This window comes from Theropithecus gelada, chromosome 18 (genome assembly GCF_003255815.1).
Source record: "Theropithecus gelada isolate Dixy chromosome 18, Tgel_1.0, whole genome shotgun sequence".
In the NCBI taxonomy this organism is placed as follows: domain Eukaryota; kingdom Metazoa; phylum Chordata; class Mammalia; order Primates; family Cercopithecidae; genus Theropithecus; species Theropithecus gelada.
In genome coordinates this window covers 45,366,607-45,384,057 of record NC_037686.1, presented here as the reverse complement: position 1 = coordinate 45,384,057, position 17,451 = coordinate 45,366,607, and the positions used below count along the sequence as shown (strand labels likewise).

General features: G+C 48.3%; 1 protein-coding gene across 1 annotated transcript in view; it reads left to right on the top strand.

The window, feature by feature from the left end:
* The window catches only part of CTIF (cap binding complex dependent translation initiation factor), a 335,511-nt gene that overhangs the window by 86,740 nt on the left and 231,320 nt on the right, over positions 1-17,451 (top strand). The window contains exons 3-4 of the mRNA XM_025365501.1: positions 4,963-5,010; positions 15,840-15,911. Of these exons, the coding sequence (XP_025221286.1) occupies positions 4,963-5,010; positions 15,840-15,911 (120 nt within the window). The remainder of the gene's footprint in view (positions 1-4,962; positions 5,011-15,839; positions 15,912-17,451) is intronic.

Here is a 17,451-nt window from a genome sequence, read left to right as displayed (position 1 = left end):
GGAGGGGAGATGGACTCATCTGAAAGGTTATGGGCTGAGATTTGAAAGTCTTGGCTTCTCCCAAATAAAGCATGAATGCATTCAGGATAGGGACCCTATCAAGCGTATCTTTGCCTAACACCACAAATCCTCAGCAGATTTTTGTTCAAGAGCTGGTTCCAGAATGGCTTGTAGCTGCCTGTGTGACCTTGGGCAGAACCCTCAATATCTGTGGGGCTGAGTTTTCTTATCTGGCAAATGGGGATTATGCTGTTGCCTCGGGAATGTTGGAAGGTCATACGGTAAGAAGTACAAAGGCTGCAGAGAGTCAGTGCTGCCTGCACAAGCATGTACAGGACAGTCCCCTGTCTCTGGAGTCAGGGTTCTGGGGATCCACCTCTCGTACGTGTTATCCCATCTCCAAGCCCAGGACTCCTGGGACAATCAGAAGGTGAGCTACCTGGGTGCACCCTGCTTTGGGAAAAGGCTGAGTCCAACTACCAGGCTCACTTTTTGGGTGGGACCCCTAGCTTTTTAGAAGCCAGAACGAACTTTTGGCTTTCCTGGAACTCAGACCAGGAGTCACTCTGGGAAATACTGAAGCCACAGTAATCCCATGCCCTGTCCCCACTGGGAAGCAGGGGACAGAAAATAGCCCTGAGGGAGAAAAAAAAAATAGATGTGATGCTTTCTTTAGTGTCCTCGAGGTTCTAAAATCACAAGTAATGTAAGCCTATAATTTGTTTGTTATTCAATCCACGAGTGTTTAACAAGCTTCTGTTCTGTGCTGGGTACTATTCTAGGACTCATATCTAGGATTGAGCAACAAAGCCCTGCCCTCATGGAATGTGTATTCTAGTCGTGGGTGATCATTGCGATGGCGAAAAGTAAAGCTGGAAAATGGAATGAGGAGTGAGGAGGAGCAGGAGGGGCTTGCAGTTTTAAGTGGGGTAGTCAGGGCAGCTGGCACAGAGGGGAGGGAGGGGTGAGTAGTGGAGATATCCGGAGAGGAACATCCGGGCAGAAGGAGCAGCCCGTGCCAGGCCTGGGCTGGAAGAAGATTCCAGGCCCAGCCAGCAGGCCAGGGTGCTGGAGCAGAGGGTGAAGGAGGGAGAGCTGCGGAAATGAGTCACAGGGATGATGGGGACTGTGTCGTCGGGAGGTGGGAGGCCTGAGCCCTGGAGTGGCCCCACATGAGGAAGAAAGGATGTGAGGAGAAGTGAGCCAAGAGACCAGTGAGGCAGGAGGGAACCAGGCCAGGCGGAGTGCTGGAGCCCAGGAGGGGCGTCGAGGGAGTGGGGTGGGGAGACTGCCTTGCAGGCTGCTGCCAGGCCGGGTAAGAGGGACCGACAATGGCTGACTGAGCAGGGGGAGCCTGACGGGGGAGTTTTGGCTGAGTGGTGAAGGCAGAAGCTTGCCTGTGGCCAGCTCAAGGAACAGAAGGAGATGGCCTGGAGACTAGCAGAATAGTACAACTGTTTTAAGGAGTTTAGCTGTAAAGGGGAGAGGTATGTGGTAGTATTTGGGGAAATAAGGTCCAAATAGGAGCATTGACCTGTGTGTTCAATCCAGGGGCAAGTCAGGGGTTGCTGGGGCCCTAGCCTATCCCCAGCCCCCAGCGGTTCATCCACAGTAACAGGAGGGAGTAGCAGGCATGCGGCCACGCATCTAAAATAACTCCTGCAGCACAGCTGTGGTTTCTCTCCAGCTACTTGCAGCCACGAAGGTGCAGAGGCAGAGTTACAAAGATGACTTTAACCAGGATGGAGGTTTCTCCAGGGAGTACAGTGGAGGAGAGAGGGGTGAGCGAGGCATGGGAGTGATGATGGTGAGTCACCTGGATGCTGAAGCAGGTCGGGATGGGAGTGGGTACCTGAGGTGGTAGTGGAGGCTGACGGGTGGTAGGGTCAGTGGATTGGAGGCCGCCCAAAGAAATGTTGTAATCCTGGTAGCAGAGAGACTGAGCTAGAAAGATGCTGGGAGTGTGGCATGTGTCCAGGAGTGGCGTGTTTGAAATCAGAGGTGGAGGAATGCAGTCATGGGTCAGGAGAGGGCTGGGTGTGAGCATGGGAGTGTGTGGGGGAGAGGGAGAGGCCAGGAGGAGAGCAGGTCATGAAACTCAGATCCATCTTCATGGATCTTGAAATGACCAAGAAAGGACAAAAGGATATGGGAGAGGGTGGCTATGATACAGGAGAAAAGTCCTTGAGGATGCAGAAGCAAGGTGGCGGCTGGGTGGCCTGGCGGTCTACAGCTGACTCCATGGAGGGTCTCGTCTGGTGGTGCATTCACTTATTTGCACAATCCCTTTTTTTGATGTAAACGATGCTTATTGCACAGCTCACAGTACCATGATCTGGAGTGGAAGGAGGAGGAAGATTAGGAGAGATTGGAAAATTATAAGGGAAATTAACCTCTTTAGATTGTCTAGGGCAAGAACTAAGTGAACCAACTTTTGCAGTCCCCTGGAAGCCCCTAGAGCTGACTTCCCCAGGAGCAGGGCCTGTGGACGGATATATGGGCTGGCTGGATACCCCCTGTTGTGGGCTGCCTGCCTCTCCAGCTGTGTGACATCCAGGCCTGCAGCAGGGCATCCTCCAAAGGTTCCTCCAGCTGAAATTTGCTCTACCTGGAGGAGCCAAGGAAGCCTCGAAGCTTCACCCCAGAGGAATGCGTGGCTGATGGTAGAATTTCTGTGCCCAGAGCAGCCAGCAGGGACATAGTTTTGAAAGGAGGGGCCCTCCCAGCGCTTTCAGTCTGGGCCCCGTGCTTCTGGCACCAGCTCCTGGGATCAGTGGGGCCTGACTCACACTTGGATGCCCCCATCTGTGTGGCGGGCAAGGCAAGGCTGTGGAGGGGCTTTCAGACTGACGTCTGCTGTAAAGTGTGGTGTGGAGAACACCTGTGGGGTATGACATTTGGATGCATTCTCTAAACTTTCTTCATGCTCTGGAATTCCCTCGAAGAATGCAGACACCCGGCAGGTTTCCGGGGCCTGCGGGCCTGCCTGCTGCCAGAAAGGGAGGGTGTTTCAATCCTGCCCTTACCGCGCCCCTGCCTCCCCGCTCCCCACAGCCGCACACACAACTGGGGCACCGACTCTGGAGGAGGGACGGCTGTGGCCAACTCTCAGGAAGGCCAGGGTTAGCTGTGTCTACATAAGATAGTTTTAAAAAAATTTTCTCTATTAACGCAGCTTTATGGGAAATATTTCTGCTAAAGCACTTTGGCTTTTTTTTTTTTTTAAATCTGATGACTAGTTTAAATGGAAGCCAAAAAGAAACAAACAAACAAACAAACAAACAAAACACTCAGGGAATGTTCCTGTCTGCCTGTGTGGTGTTTTGATGTTTCTGGGGAGGAAATTTGTTAAGAATCTTGGAAACCTTGAGAAGACCTGAGGGAGTGGAGAGGAATGTTGCTCTTCAGCTGGTGAGGTCATTTTTTGGGATCTGAGAAATGACAGTTGACACTCAGGGAGAAAATATCTCATGATGTTTGTACACGTGTGTTCCTCTCGTCCTTCCCAGTAACAACTGGAAGGAAAGGAAGGAAGGATGGATGGATGGATGGATGGATGGATAGACGGACAGATAGATGATACATAGATAATGGATAGATGAGATGGATAGATAGATCAGTTTTCCTGTCCCTTAGGTGAATAACCGAGACAATGTGTGTTTTAAGTTTGCCAAAATTTTCTGGATGCCATATTTAACACCACACCCCTCCCCATATTTAGCACCACACCCCTCCCCATGTTTAACACCACACCCCTCCCCATGTTTAACACCACACCCCTCCCCCATGTTTAACACCACACCCCTCCCCCATGTTTAACACCACACCCCTCCCCATGTTTAACACCACACCCCTCCCCCATGTTTAACACCACACCCCTCCCCCATGTTTAACACCACACCCCTCCCTATGTTTAACATCACACCTCTCCCCCATATTTTACATTGTACCCCTCTCCCATGTTTCAGGAGCAGCTGCTGTCCAATAGATTGGAAGTCCCCACCGTCACTCTATCCTTGGGTGGAAGAGGGATTAAAGTCCTATTCTAAAGGAGGGAAACTGAGGCACAGAGATGGAGCATAGCCAAACCCCACTGCTGGGTGGTGGCTGACCTGGGCCCTGGAGCCCCATCCCTACCCCACCTACTTGTGGTTTCCTGCTCTGTACAGGCCGTGGCTGATTGGGTGTTGGGTGGTTAATATAGATTTATTTCCTGCAGAAAGAAAATTGGAACTCCAAATCTCGTTGACCACTAACCTTCTGGGGAAAAGATTAGGATGTTGTAAGTGGGGAAAATGTTGGCACATGTGATGTTCGTGGATGATCTGGTGGATCACCAGAAAGCTTGGAAGCAGTATGCCACTCTGGGCGAGCATGAACTCACTTAGGCAATGTAAGAAATACTGATGTACAGGCCGCACTGCTAGAGATGCAGGCAAAGGTGCGGGGCCTGGGCCTGGAGTGTTCATCAGCCTATGCGTCACTCTGATTGCCACAGTGGGAGCAGGGCTGTCTCCTTTCCCCCCTCCATAGCCTGCTGCCCCTGCTCCAGTCTCTTGGAAAGATAACATGTAGGGACCCTATGAAGAGCAGATACGTTTAATGACGGCATAGTTTCCAGTAAATTCTTGTTAAGAGGTCAAACTAAGAGCCAGTGAGAGTGAAGATTGCTTCCTGTAGCCCTATTTTGATGCTTTCAGGCACTTGGAAGCCCTGTGTTTCATCCAAAATGCAGTGATCTTTACAACGGGGTGCACTTTACAAAGTGGCAATGAATAGGATAGGGTGAGAGTGTTCAGATCGGCTCAGTGGCTTTTCCTAATGCGTTGCTCCTCTTTCCCTTTACGTCTCTCCTTTCATTCTGCCTTCCCTGTTCACTGTTCCCTCACCCTTTTTTAGAAATCCCATCTCTTCGTTTCCTTCTGCCCTTAAATTCATTTTCCCTGGTATCTTTGCTCACAGGAGGAAGCACTCAATGGTGGACCACCCATGAAAGGCTTAACAGAAGAAGTGAGTTTATAGGAGGACTGCGGGGTGGTTCGGCATGGGGGATTTATTAGGTATTTTCCCCTTATTTAAAAAATATATTCTAAATTATACATAAAGTACTTTATGCATACATTCCCATAGTACACAAGAATTCAAATGTTAATAATTAAATTCTCCTGGACTAAAATTATTTTAAATTATATAAGTCCTTTATGCATACATTATCATGGTACATAAGAATTCAAATATTACCAATAAAATCTTCTGTGCTACCACCTCATTCTGCTCCCTTACTCCTACCTCCCATCAGATGGGTGAGTTCATTTCCTTGCCTTTTTTAATGCCTTTCCTGACATATGTATGACTTGAAGAAATACAATATTGTCAAGTCGTATATCACAGCCAGTGGATATATTGTTCAATAACTTGCATTTTTCACCTGCCCACATGCCCCAGAGATTCTTCTGGGCTTGCACATCTGCTGTGTTCTGTTTAGTGGCTGCCCAGTTGTCCATAGCATGGATTTATTTAACCATTTGCTTAATGGTGGGCTCTCAGGTTACTTCTAAATTTTCCCCTGGAAATATGTGATACTTCAACGCATACTGTTGAACATGCCTCCTTCTGCACAAATAACGGTGTTTCTTCAGTTAGATGCTGAGAAGTAAAATTAATTTTAATAGCTGTTGTTGAATTGCTCTCCAAAGATCTTCCGTTATCCATACTACCACCAGTATATTGGGACATCTTGTCATTTTAATTCACATTGTCTTAGTTCTTTTTCTTTTTCTTTTTTTTTCTTTTGAGACAGAGTCTCACTCTGTTGCTCAGGCTGAAGTGTAGTGGCGTGATCTCGGCTCACTGCAACCTCTGCTTCTGGGTTCAAGCAACTCTCCTGTCTCAGCCTCCCGAGTAGCTGGGACTACAGGCACACGCCACCACACTCAGCTAATTTTTGTATTTTTAGTAAAGACGGGGTTTCACCATATTGGTCAGGCTGGTCTTGAACTCCTGACCTCAGGTGATCCACTTGCCTCAGGCTCCTAAAGTGCTGGGATTACAGGCATGAGCCACTGCGCCCGAAATTGAATTACCAATCTTTTTATTTTATTTTTTTCTTTTTTTTTTTGAGATGGAGTCTTGCACTGTCGCCAGGGCTGGAGTGCAATGGTGTGCTCTTGGCTCACTGCAACCTCTGCCTCCCAGGTTCAAGCAATTCTCCTGCCTCAGTCTCCCGAGTAGCTGGGATTACAGGCACGTGCCACTACGCCTGGCTAATTTTTTGCATTTTTCATAGAGATAGGGTTTCACTATGTTGGTCAGGCTGGTGTCGAACGCCTGACTCGTGATCCACTCGCCTTGGCCTCCCAAAGTGCTGGAATTACAGACATGAGCCACTGCACCTGGCCATTTTTTTTTTTTAGACGAAGTTTTGCTCTTGTTGCTGAGGCTGGAGTGCAATGGTGTGATCTCGGCTCACTGCAACATTCGCCTCCCGGGTTCAAGTGATTCTCCTGCCTCAGCCTCCCGAGTAGCTGGGATTACAGGTGCCTGCCACCATGCCCCGCTAATTTTCTGTATTTTTAGTAAAGACAGAGTTTCGCCGTGTTGGCCAGACTGGTCTTGAACTCCTGGCCTCAGGGATCCACCCCCCTCGGCCTCCCAAAGTGCTGGGATTACAGGCGTGAGCCACCACGCCTGGCCACCAATTATTTTTTAATAGGATAACATTTTATTTTATGAAAGTAGCAACTGGAAAAACTGAGACAAGTGAAAAATGGGAAAAAAAAAACTCCATCATTTTATGGCAACTAATATAATTTTTGTGCATCATTTTTTTAAACATATTTTGTAAAGTTGTACTTCTAGCATACATGTAAGTTTTATGATCTGTAAGTTTTAATGATCTCCTAGACATTGTTTGGTGGTGGTTTTTAGCATAAAGTGTAACTATTTAAATTTGCTTTTCTTCTGCTAGGTAGTAAAATAAATAGAATGAAAGCTAACATTTATCCACTCAGGCTCTGTTGTAGGCTCAGGGGGCAAAGTCAAGAACAGAACAACTATGACCTCTGTCTCAGTTTCTCACAGGGAAAGACAGACAATAGAGGGAGAAGGAAATGGGATGTTAGAAGGTGATGCATGCATGAGGGAGGCAGGAAGTGAGTGGGGAAGGCTCACTTAGGAGTGAGGATTTGGGCACTGTGCCTCACGCCTGTAATCCCAGCACTTTGGAAGTCTGAGACAGGTGGATTGCTTGAGCCCAGGAGTTCGAGGCCAGCCTGGGCAACATGGTGAAACACAGTCTCTACTATAAATACAAAAATTAGCTGGGTGTGATGGTGCGCACCTATGGTCCCAGCTACTGTGGAGGCTGAGGTGGGAGGATCACCTGAGCCCGGGACCTGGAGGTTGCAGTAAGCTGAGATCACACCACTGCACTCTAGCCTGGGCAACAGAGTGAGACCCTGTCTCAAAACAAACAGACAACAACAACAACAACAACAACAAAACAGAGAGAAAAGGAAAGAAAACAGGAGGGAGTGGCAGTGGGAGGGGGTAGGAAGGAAGGGAGGGAGGGAGGGAGGAATGGAGGGTGGGAGGGAGGAACAGAGGGAGGATTTGAAGGAGGTGAGAGTGAGGCCACCTGGGAAAGAGTTAGGCAGAGGGAATGGCCAGGGCAAAGCTCTGGTGTGGGGCATGCCACACAGTTGAATGGATCCCTTTGAATGCCATGTAGAGAATAGGCTATGGTGGGGGGTCAGCAAGAGAGGAAGCAGAGACCAGGAAGCTGTCTCCTTGCCCCAGGGGAGAGGGGAGAGGCAGTGGAGACTGGGGCCATGTGGTCACTGGAGGTGATGAGATGCCTTCAGAGTCTAGGTGTGCCTGGAAGGTGCTGACACTGTGATTGACCCTGAAAATTCTAGCCTGAGCAAATAGGATAGACTTTGTAGAAATGAGCTATGCAAGACCCCAGAAGAGCAGCTTTGGGGGGCAAAGATCATGAGTCCCGTTTGGGCATGAAAGGTTTAAGATAATATTAGTCGTCTTAGAGGAGATGTTGGTCCACCAGTCCGATGCACAATGGTGGTGTTCAGAGGAGGAGAATGAGCTAGAGATTTATATTTGGATGCTGTTTTAAGCCCAGGGAATGAGGAAGTTTATAGGAGAGAATCAAAGATTGAGCCTTGACTTAAGAATTTGGGGAGATGAAGAGGAAGTAACAAAGGAGACTGTTTGCATTGTTTCTTACATGTTAACTCATTTAGTCTTGATGATTCTATGAAGATGCTGTTATTATTACCATTTTACAAGGGAGGAAATTGAAGCATAGAGAGGTTGACTTAAGCTTCCTGAGGCCACACAGCAAGTACATGGCAAGACTGGGGTTTGAAACAGGCAACCTGTCTCCAAGTGCCATCCATTTACCCTCTCTGCTATTGGTAGATCTATTATTATTACAGATGGAGGAAACTTAGTCCTGGGGGTGAAGCGATTTGCCCAAGGTCATACAGTAAGTGGCAGAGCTGGGATCTGAACTCAGGACTCTCTGCTTCAAGAACTCAAGCTCCTAATCACTCAAGCATTCTCTACAACAGGAAAGTTGTTTGTTTCTGAAAAGATGGGAGCAAAAGCCTCTCTCTCTCTCTCTCTCAAATCTCAGCCATCAGCAGCTTCCTGTCCCTCTTAGCACAGGTCTTTTCCAGAATATCACTGGATCAAGAATGAGCTGCCCGCCAGCCTTGGGTCCCACCTCTGGGTCTTGGTTCTCCTCCCCATGTCAGTAAGAAGCCCATGTGCCCAGGATAAAGGAAGCTATCACGCACACTCCTGTCTTTGAGAAGCTGGGTCTTCAGGCTGGCAGGATTCTGACTGGGGCCTGCGAGAATGGGAGGAAGCCATTTCCCCTCAGCCTCAAGTCCCCCTTCAGGGAAATGAAGGCATCGGTGAGAGCCCTGGTTGCATTGTACAGCACCCACCTGGGGCAGATTTTACACACAGAGGTCACATTCCACCACCACCTGTGCATTCACTGGGGAAGACCTGGCATGTGGACCCCCCGTATCCCCCCTGGGTGGTCTGACACCACCCTTGGTTAAGAAGCCCTGGGTAAGATGACCTTTAAAATAATCTTGCATTTTGAAATAATTTCAAATATACATAGAAATTACAATAATAGTACAAACAATTCTTGCATATGCAATTAACATCTTACTACATTTGTACCCACACACTCTCTCTAAATATATCTTATGATATATATAATTTATACATATAATTGTATATAAAACTTCTTTCTAAATCATTTGAGAGTTAGTTCCAGACATGATGCCCCTGTATCCCTTGACACTTCAGTGTGTATTTCCTCGGAACAAGGACGTGATACAGTATAGGAAATGAACATTGATAGAATGCTGTGATTAAACCTACAGGTCTTTCAGCAGTTTTCCCAGTAATATTGTTTAGAGCAAAAAAAAATTGGCTGTGATCTCTGTCTAATCCAAGATTACATATTGTGTTTAATATCAGTCATTTTTCCTGGCTCTTTGAATGATACCTATTTCTGTCCTTTGCTCATTCTGCCACTTTTTGACTGTGTATTCCTGGGTGAGTTACTTAACCACACTGTGCTTCAGTCTCCATGTTTGCTAATTAGAGAAGATAAGAGTGCCACAGTAGCCATGAAGAGTAAGTGCAATGGACTTAGAACAGTGCCTAGATTTAAGTGAAGTCTTTATATAGTCTGGTGATTAATTCTTTGCTACACAGCAGGCTCCCCTTATCCACTGTTTTGCTTTCCACAGTTTTAGTTACCCGCGGTCAACTGCAGTCCAAACATGTTAAATGAAAAATTCCAGAAATAAACAGTTTATAAATTTTAAATTGTATGGCATTCCGAGCAGTATGATGAAATCTCATGCTGTCTCTCCCGGGACACGAATCATCCCTTTGTCCAGCATTTCCGGTCTGTATCCTCTACCTGCCCATCACTGCCCAGCCCAGAGTCACTGAGCAGACATCTCTGTTACAGGATCACAAACAGATGTAGGGCTTTTTACCACCCACAGTTTCAGGCATCCACGAGGGGATCTTGGATTGGATCCCTCAATGATAAAGGGGGGGATGACTGTGCATTTTGCAAGTAGCTTCTCACTTGTCTTTATTTGTTCGTGATTTCTTTTGTCACATAGAAGTTTGAAATTTTGATGTAGTTTAAAATTTGCATCGCAGATTTTAATCACTTTGGAATGTGTTTTCCATGAATAGTGCAAGGCAGATATCTAAGGTTATTTTTTCAATGGCTGGGTGGTTGCCTCAATACCGTGTATTTATTGATGAGTCTCTCCCTCAATTTAAAACACAATCCTTATCCTATATGAGGTTCCCATTTGTACATTAATTTGCTTATGGGTGCAGTTTTATCAGTTAATCTGCTTTTTTATTCTTGTACTGGTTCAACATGCTGGTTTGACTCTAGCTTTATGAGATACTTTGATGTCTGGTAGGGGGAGTTTTAGGCACCACTGAAAAGGGGTCCTGGTTTAGCTTTAGCACCACCAGCCTCCCACACTCTGAGCTTCTTGCTTCTCTCTCCTCCTCCTCCAATGCTCAGTACCCTGGGGTCTCCCCAATCTTTCCCAATCTCTGCTCATAAAACACTGGCTGAGTGTGGTGGCTCACACCTGTAATCCTAGCACTTGGGAGGCCAAGGCAGGTGGATCGTCTAAGCTCAGGAGTTTGAGACCATCTAGGGCAACATGGCGAAACCCTGTCTCTACTAAAAATACAAAGAAATTAACCAGGTGTGGTGGTGCGTGCCTGTAGTCCCAGCTACTTGGGAGGCTGAGGCAGGAGAATTGCTTGAGCCCCAGAGGCGAAGGTTGCAGTGAGCCAAGATTATGCCACTGCACTCCAGCTTGGGCCAGAGTGAGACTCCATCTTAAAAAAAAAAAAAAAAAAAATACTATCCATCCTGGGATGTAAAATGACAAATAGCTTATTTTAATTGTTTTTTATTGTGAAATACTTGAGATGGACTGATAACAGAGAATAGTAAAATACACATCTATTTTGAGTGGAGAATAAACATCTGTACTCTCATGTTTATTAAATCTTAACCCTGTGTCATGTTTTTTCCAGGTTTTTAAATTAAGACATGAATTATAATAGCTGTGGTTGAGGCCTTTAAACCATTCTTGTGAATTTGATGTTCATCGTTCCCATATCTAGCAAACTTCCCACATTTCCTACCTTTCTGTTTGATGACCTTTTCAAGTAAGATACCACCTTTGCCCCCAAGAGGACTTGCAGGTTCAGGAGGCTCAAAGCTGTAAGCCTATTTGCTTTGAAGGGGAAATGTGTGGGATTTCAAGCCCTGGCCCAGACTGAGAAGTGGGTCTGGAGAGGTGGGGCTCTTCTTCATTCTTGACTCATCTCCTACAGATCAGGACAGGTTCTGGGGAGGTCCATTTCTGGAAATTTTCTAGGCGGTGTCTCAGAGAAGGCAAATGGCAGGCCGGAGGTGGCGGTGCCTGCCACAGAAGAAGCCGGTGTTGAGAGCAGAATCCCAGCAGGGATGGGGAGGAGCTTCAGAACAGGGAAGGGAGGGCTCCCAGAGGGCCTTTAGGGCCAGGGAAGAAGTGTGTTTCTGATGGAGGGAATTCAGGCAGCAGCCCTGGACAGGCTGCCCTGGGGCTACTGCTGGGCTGGGGTTGGAGATGGAGCCCCAGAAGCCCAATGGGTAGAGCTTGCTGTGCTCAGTGTGATCATTCACACCTCACTCCTCCCCATTTACACAGTCACACGCAGGGCCACAGTCCCTCCTCCTGCCGGGGGCTGTGCCTAGCTCCAGTTTTGCTGGGTGTCTGGAATGGGGGTCTGTGGACTCCGCGGTCTCGCTGGCTTTCCTGTGCACAGCTCACCCACTTGGCCTGCTGCTCATCTGTTCCACACTCGGAGATCCACTGCTTCATTTCCATCTCTACCACCACTGCTGATGAACCCCTATGTGGGACCTTCTTCCCCACTTCCCCCAGGCCAGTTCAGCCTCCCATAATAGAAACCTTCGGCCCCTGCATATGGAGGAAGTGTCTCTGAGTTCTCTAGCCTGACAGCCGCTGTCTGCCCTAAGCAGGCCATGTTCTGCTGAGCCTGTTGCCTCTCTTGGGCACCTCACTCTTCTCTGGGCACCCTGGGTTGCCTGCTTTCCCTCCCTTACGGCCCCTGCCGAGAGCACACTCTTCATCTCAGCCACACCGTCCCCACCGCCCTCTCACTGCTATTATTTGACAGGTCATCTAACCTCTCCTGTGTGGGGACACTCTGTGTTCAGGGCCCCACACAGAAGGTTCTCAGGAAGTGGCTTTTGGTTGACAAAGGTACAGTTAAGTATGGCCTTGGACAAGGCAGAGCAGTCTCGTTGGAGCTTGGAAAGCTCACCAAGGAGAGTAGGGTTGTATATGGATGTGCACAAAGCCTCGGGGTCTGTTCTGCGCGTGCCCATCAGGAGGCCCCATCCTGCCAGGGCCCGTGCTGACCCCAGAGGAGGTGTGTCCCCCGTGCGTCACCGTGCTGTGGAATATCACACCAGCACTATACAACTGGGGTTGAAATGTTCAGGATGCCTGGAAGGGGAGAAGTCTTTTTGTGAGAGATCACATAGGATGGGATGAGGAGTGCAAGCATGGCCTCGTGTTCCCTCCAGCCAATGGACACTGTATGCCTTGGATGTCCCCCACCTGTCAGCCAGCCTTCAACCAGGGAAGCAGAAACTACTTCGATATATAAAGCAGAGGGATTATAGTTACAATACTTTAAACATTATACATATGTATGTATATACATATACATATATGTTTATGTGTATCTGTATACATTATTCTAAAAATGTGGGCCAGACATGGTGGCTCATGCCTGTAATCCCAGCACCATGGGAGGCCAAGGTGGGTGGATCACCTGAGGTCAGGAGTTTGAAACCAGCCTGGCCAACATGGTGAAACCCCGTCTCTATTAAAAATACAGCAATTAGCTGGGCATGGTTGCACATGCCTGTAATCCCAGCTACTCAGGAGGCTGAGGCAGGAGAATCGCTTGAACCTGGGAGGGGGAGGTTGCAGTGAACTGAGATTGCTCCACTGCACTCCAGCCTGGGCAACAGAATGAGCCTCCATCTCAATAAGTAAATAAATAAATGCACATATATACTTATGTATGCATGTATTTTACGTATGTATGAATACATATATATTAATTTTTGTTTTGGAACTATTTTAGACTTATAGCCAAGGTGCAGGATGGAACAGGGGGTTCCCAAACACTTGTCCCTCACCTTGCCGTAATATGAACCTTACATAACTATAGAACCATTATCAGAAGCAAGAAATTAACATTGGTACAATGCTCTTAACTAGAAGCTTTATTCAGATTTCACCAGTTGTTCCATGAATGTCCTTTTTCTGTTCCAGGATCCAAATTTGCATGTAATTGCCACATCACCTCATTCCCTTCCAATCTGATACTTTGTCTTCTTTACTTTTCTTTTCTTTTACAACCTTGACACTTTTGAAGAGTTCTGGTCAATGCTTCTGTAGAAAGCTCATCAATTTGGGTGGCGTGATGTTTTCTCATGATTATGTCGAGAGGGTGCATTTTTGTCAAGAATACCCTAGAAGTGATGTGCCCGTCTCGACGCACCACACTGGGGAGTCCATGATGCAGCTATGTTTTGTTACTGGTGATATTAACCTTGATCACTTGGCTAAAGTGGCATCTGATGGTTTCTCATTTTTCTCTCCCCACCGCCAGCCATGATTTATAAATATCTTAGGGGAAATACTTTGGGACTGCAATGATCCAAGCAGAGGGAATTTAATCCAAAGAATTGATTACTTCTACCTGAGAAGCTACACAGCCCAGGGAATGGCAACCTCAGGTAGCTAGTACCAACTCTCAACCTGAGGCTCAAAGAAAGGGAATGGGCGAGGAGTGCCTCTGACACCGTTGCCACTTCTCTAGGGCTTCACTGCCCCTTATGGTAGCCACAGGCCACATGTGGCTCTTGGAGCCCTTGAAATGTTGTTCATCCAAACTGAGGTGTGCTCTAAGTAGATTTCTGAAACACTATGGAAAGAAGAATGTAAAATATCTCATCAACAACTTTTTATATTGATTACCTGTTGAAGTGATAATATTTTGATGTATTAGATTAAATAAAATATATTATTTCATTTAATTTTACCTGTTTCTTTTTAAAATCTGGCTACTAGAAAACTTAAACTTCTGCCTGTGGTTTCTGCATGACTCTCATTTGGTTTCAGTTGGATGGTGCTGCTCTAGGATACACTTCCACCCAGCCTATGTCAACAACATTGTAATAATAACGTTCATCCTGGACAAAGGTCATACCCTTGAGCCATGCTCAGGAGGGCACGTCCAGCCAAGGTTTTAGAAAGCCAGGAGTGCATTGGCACACATTCACAGCTTTGACCATGTCATCAAACATGCAGAGACCGGGCTTCCCTCTGCTCTTTCCTTTTTTTTTTTCTTTTTCGCTCTCTCTTTTTTTTTTTTTTTTTTTTTTTGAGGCTCGCTCTGTTACCTAAGAGCATTGTGCATTGGCACAATCACAGCTCACTACGACCTTAAACTCCTGGGCTTAAGCAATCCTCCAGCCTCAGCCTCCCAAGTAGCTAGGACAACAAGTGCATGCCACCGTAGCTGGCTAGTTTTTGTTTTTGTTTTAGTAGAGACAAGGTGTCTCTATGTTGCCCAGGCTGGTCTCAAACTCCTGGGCTCAAGTGATCTCCTGCCTTGACCTCCCAAAGTGCTGAATTACAAGTGTGAGCTGCCTGGCCCTCCTCTGCTCTTTATGTATCATGCAGGGTGTAGGTTAAGATCAGTATTCAACAACCTCAGCTCCAGAGGCTAGCTAGTGTTTAATACAATAGTAAAAACACTGCCATATACCTGGATAGCATTTGACAGAAAGGGCTATATGGCTGCTACTGCATTGTATCTATACAGTGTTTTTATAGCTCACAAAGGTCCTTCATCCCAGCCTCCCAGCCAGTCACCCAACATGGCTCTCCCCAGTTTATAGATGACAAAATGAAGCCTGAGAGATCACATGGATTTCTGTGGCTCCCAAACTCCCAATGCATCCCTTGGGGAGCTCGTCAAAACACTGATCCTCTGGCCCTGGCCTCACAGAGTCTAATTCAGTGGGTAAAGGCTGGGGCCCATGGACCTCCATGTTGCGGACTCTGGGGACTCGCATGCAGATGGTTGTCAGACCGCACTTTGGGACACAGCAGCCCTCTGAGTTCTTAGGGGATGTGAGTGGCAGGGCTTGTGTGAGCCACGCTTCTGATGGCCAGGTTGGGCTCTTTCCTGGTGCCAAACCCATCATCTTTTGGAGCTAGGCTTCTAGGAAGACCCACACATACCTGCCTCATTACCAGCTCCGGCCACACCCTTGATGTAATAGAGGGCTAGTGTGGCTGAAGCCAGGTCAGGCGGTCAAACGTGGTGCTGGTGGTACCAAACTCAGAATAAGTTTCGTCATCTCTGGCTGACTTTGGGATGTAGCCAGTCTTTGTCACTGTGCTGGGCTCAGGTGAAGGGAAGTGAGTTTGCCTCCCCCTCAAGCAGATGCCAAAGCTTCATCTTGATGTGGAGCCTGAGGATGCCAAATTGGGTCTGGTGGTTGAGAAAGATTTGGGTTGAAATGACCAACTAGGATTCCACACTCATGCTGATGGGGAAGGCCGGGGCACAACTCCTGCAGCCTGGCAGAGTGAGCATGGGCCTGGCTGTCCTGCCATCACTGATCGCTCCTTTCTGCTCTGCAGTGGACAGCGGACTGCAGCGAACCGCTGGACAGCAGCTGTTCCTTCTCCCGAGGGCGAGCCCCCCCACAGCAGGTAGGGAACCGGCTCTGCGCTCTGTCTGGGGGGTATCCTATGTCTTGTCTGCCTGGGTTCCTGGGCCAGCCCACAGTGGCTCCTGAGGGGTGGTGACATGGAGAGTGCAGAGAGGTGGGAGAGGGGAGGGTGCATCTGTCCCCTGGAAAGCCCTCCCTAACCCCCTGCCCACAGGCACTCCCCCAAACTCATCGATTGATGAGATTTCTTTTTTAGTGACTGCATTCTATATACTAACACACATCTGGAAGCAGCCCAGATGTTTGCTGAGGAGAATGAAGAGGTGCCTTGGGATCCATCCTTACAGTGGAATATTACACGGCAGTCAAATGACTGCACTGAGGGTTCAGGCACCAACATTGTGGCCCCACAAACAATGGGACTCAGTATTTTGATGCTGGCGGGTGCTTTGGTTGTCACTTCTGCTCCAGATCTGCAGAAGGCCTGGGAGGGGCAGCCTGTGGGGGAGCTGTCAGAGACTTGTCCATCCCTCCAGCCAACCAACAGTCCTGGGACCCCACTGGAGCCTGCCACCTTTCTCCCTGCTGCTTGCCGTGAGGTCCTAAGAGGCTCGTGGGTGGGTTGCGTGGCTGGGAGGGAAGGGGGGCAGCTGCTGTTTGACAGCTGCCCTGGTGACCCCCAGGCCCTTCCCCACACCCTCTGGTGGTCCAGCTGTTCTCACTGATACCGCATTCCTGCCTGCAGGAGCCTGTGGGATTAGAGGCTGAAAAACCCATGTGTCCCCATCCCGAGTTCGGCCTCAGACTGTGCCTGTCCAGAAAGCGGACGGAGCCCCTGCAGGCTCCTGTGAGGGGCCATGCCCGGTTTCAGAGCCGCTGCAGTCATGGGTTGCCCCGGGCCTACTTGTTCATGTTCAGTTTCGATCCACTTAATCATGTTCAGCTTCGGTCCCCTGGCAGATTCACTCAACTCCTCTATTCTGTGCCAAGGGAAGCTGGTCAGTGGCCTCGATTCTAGATCTTTCTTAGGCTGCAGGGTGTGGCTGCCCCATGGTGTGGGGGGATGGCTGCCCAGGATGGTTCTTTCACATGACAAGATTTGCTTGTGTGTTCAATTGTTTCTTAAGAAGGAGGCCATAATAAGAGCCCCAGGGGTTGGGGGTAATGGGAGACCTGGAGTCTTGTTTTTGTTCTGCCACAAACTTGGTGGCAAACTCTTCCGCCTTGGGTCTCAGCTTCCTTACAGAAAACCCAGAAGGAGCCTCGATGGCCTCTGAGGGTCCTTCTAACATCTCCGTGCCATTTGCAGATGAGGAAACTGAGTCCCCCGGAGGTGCCACTTGTCTGCCCTCCACCCCGTACGGCACTGCTACCTTGCCCAGCTGCAGAAGGTGACCTTCTAGGGGGTGCCTTTGTCTCTGCTGCCTCCCTGCCTGGGACCCCGTGTTATACTCCCTGACCCCCTAGCTTTTGGTCTAGGCCCTGCTCCTCAGGGGCACTGTCTTGCTCCTGCCAATTATTCTAGGGTCTCCTTTTTTTTTTTTTTTTTTTTTTTTTGAAAGGGGGTCCCCCGGTGTCCC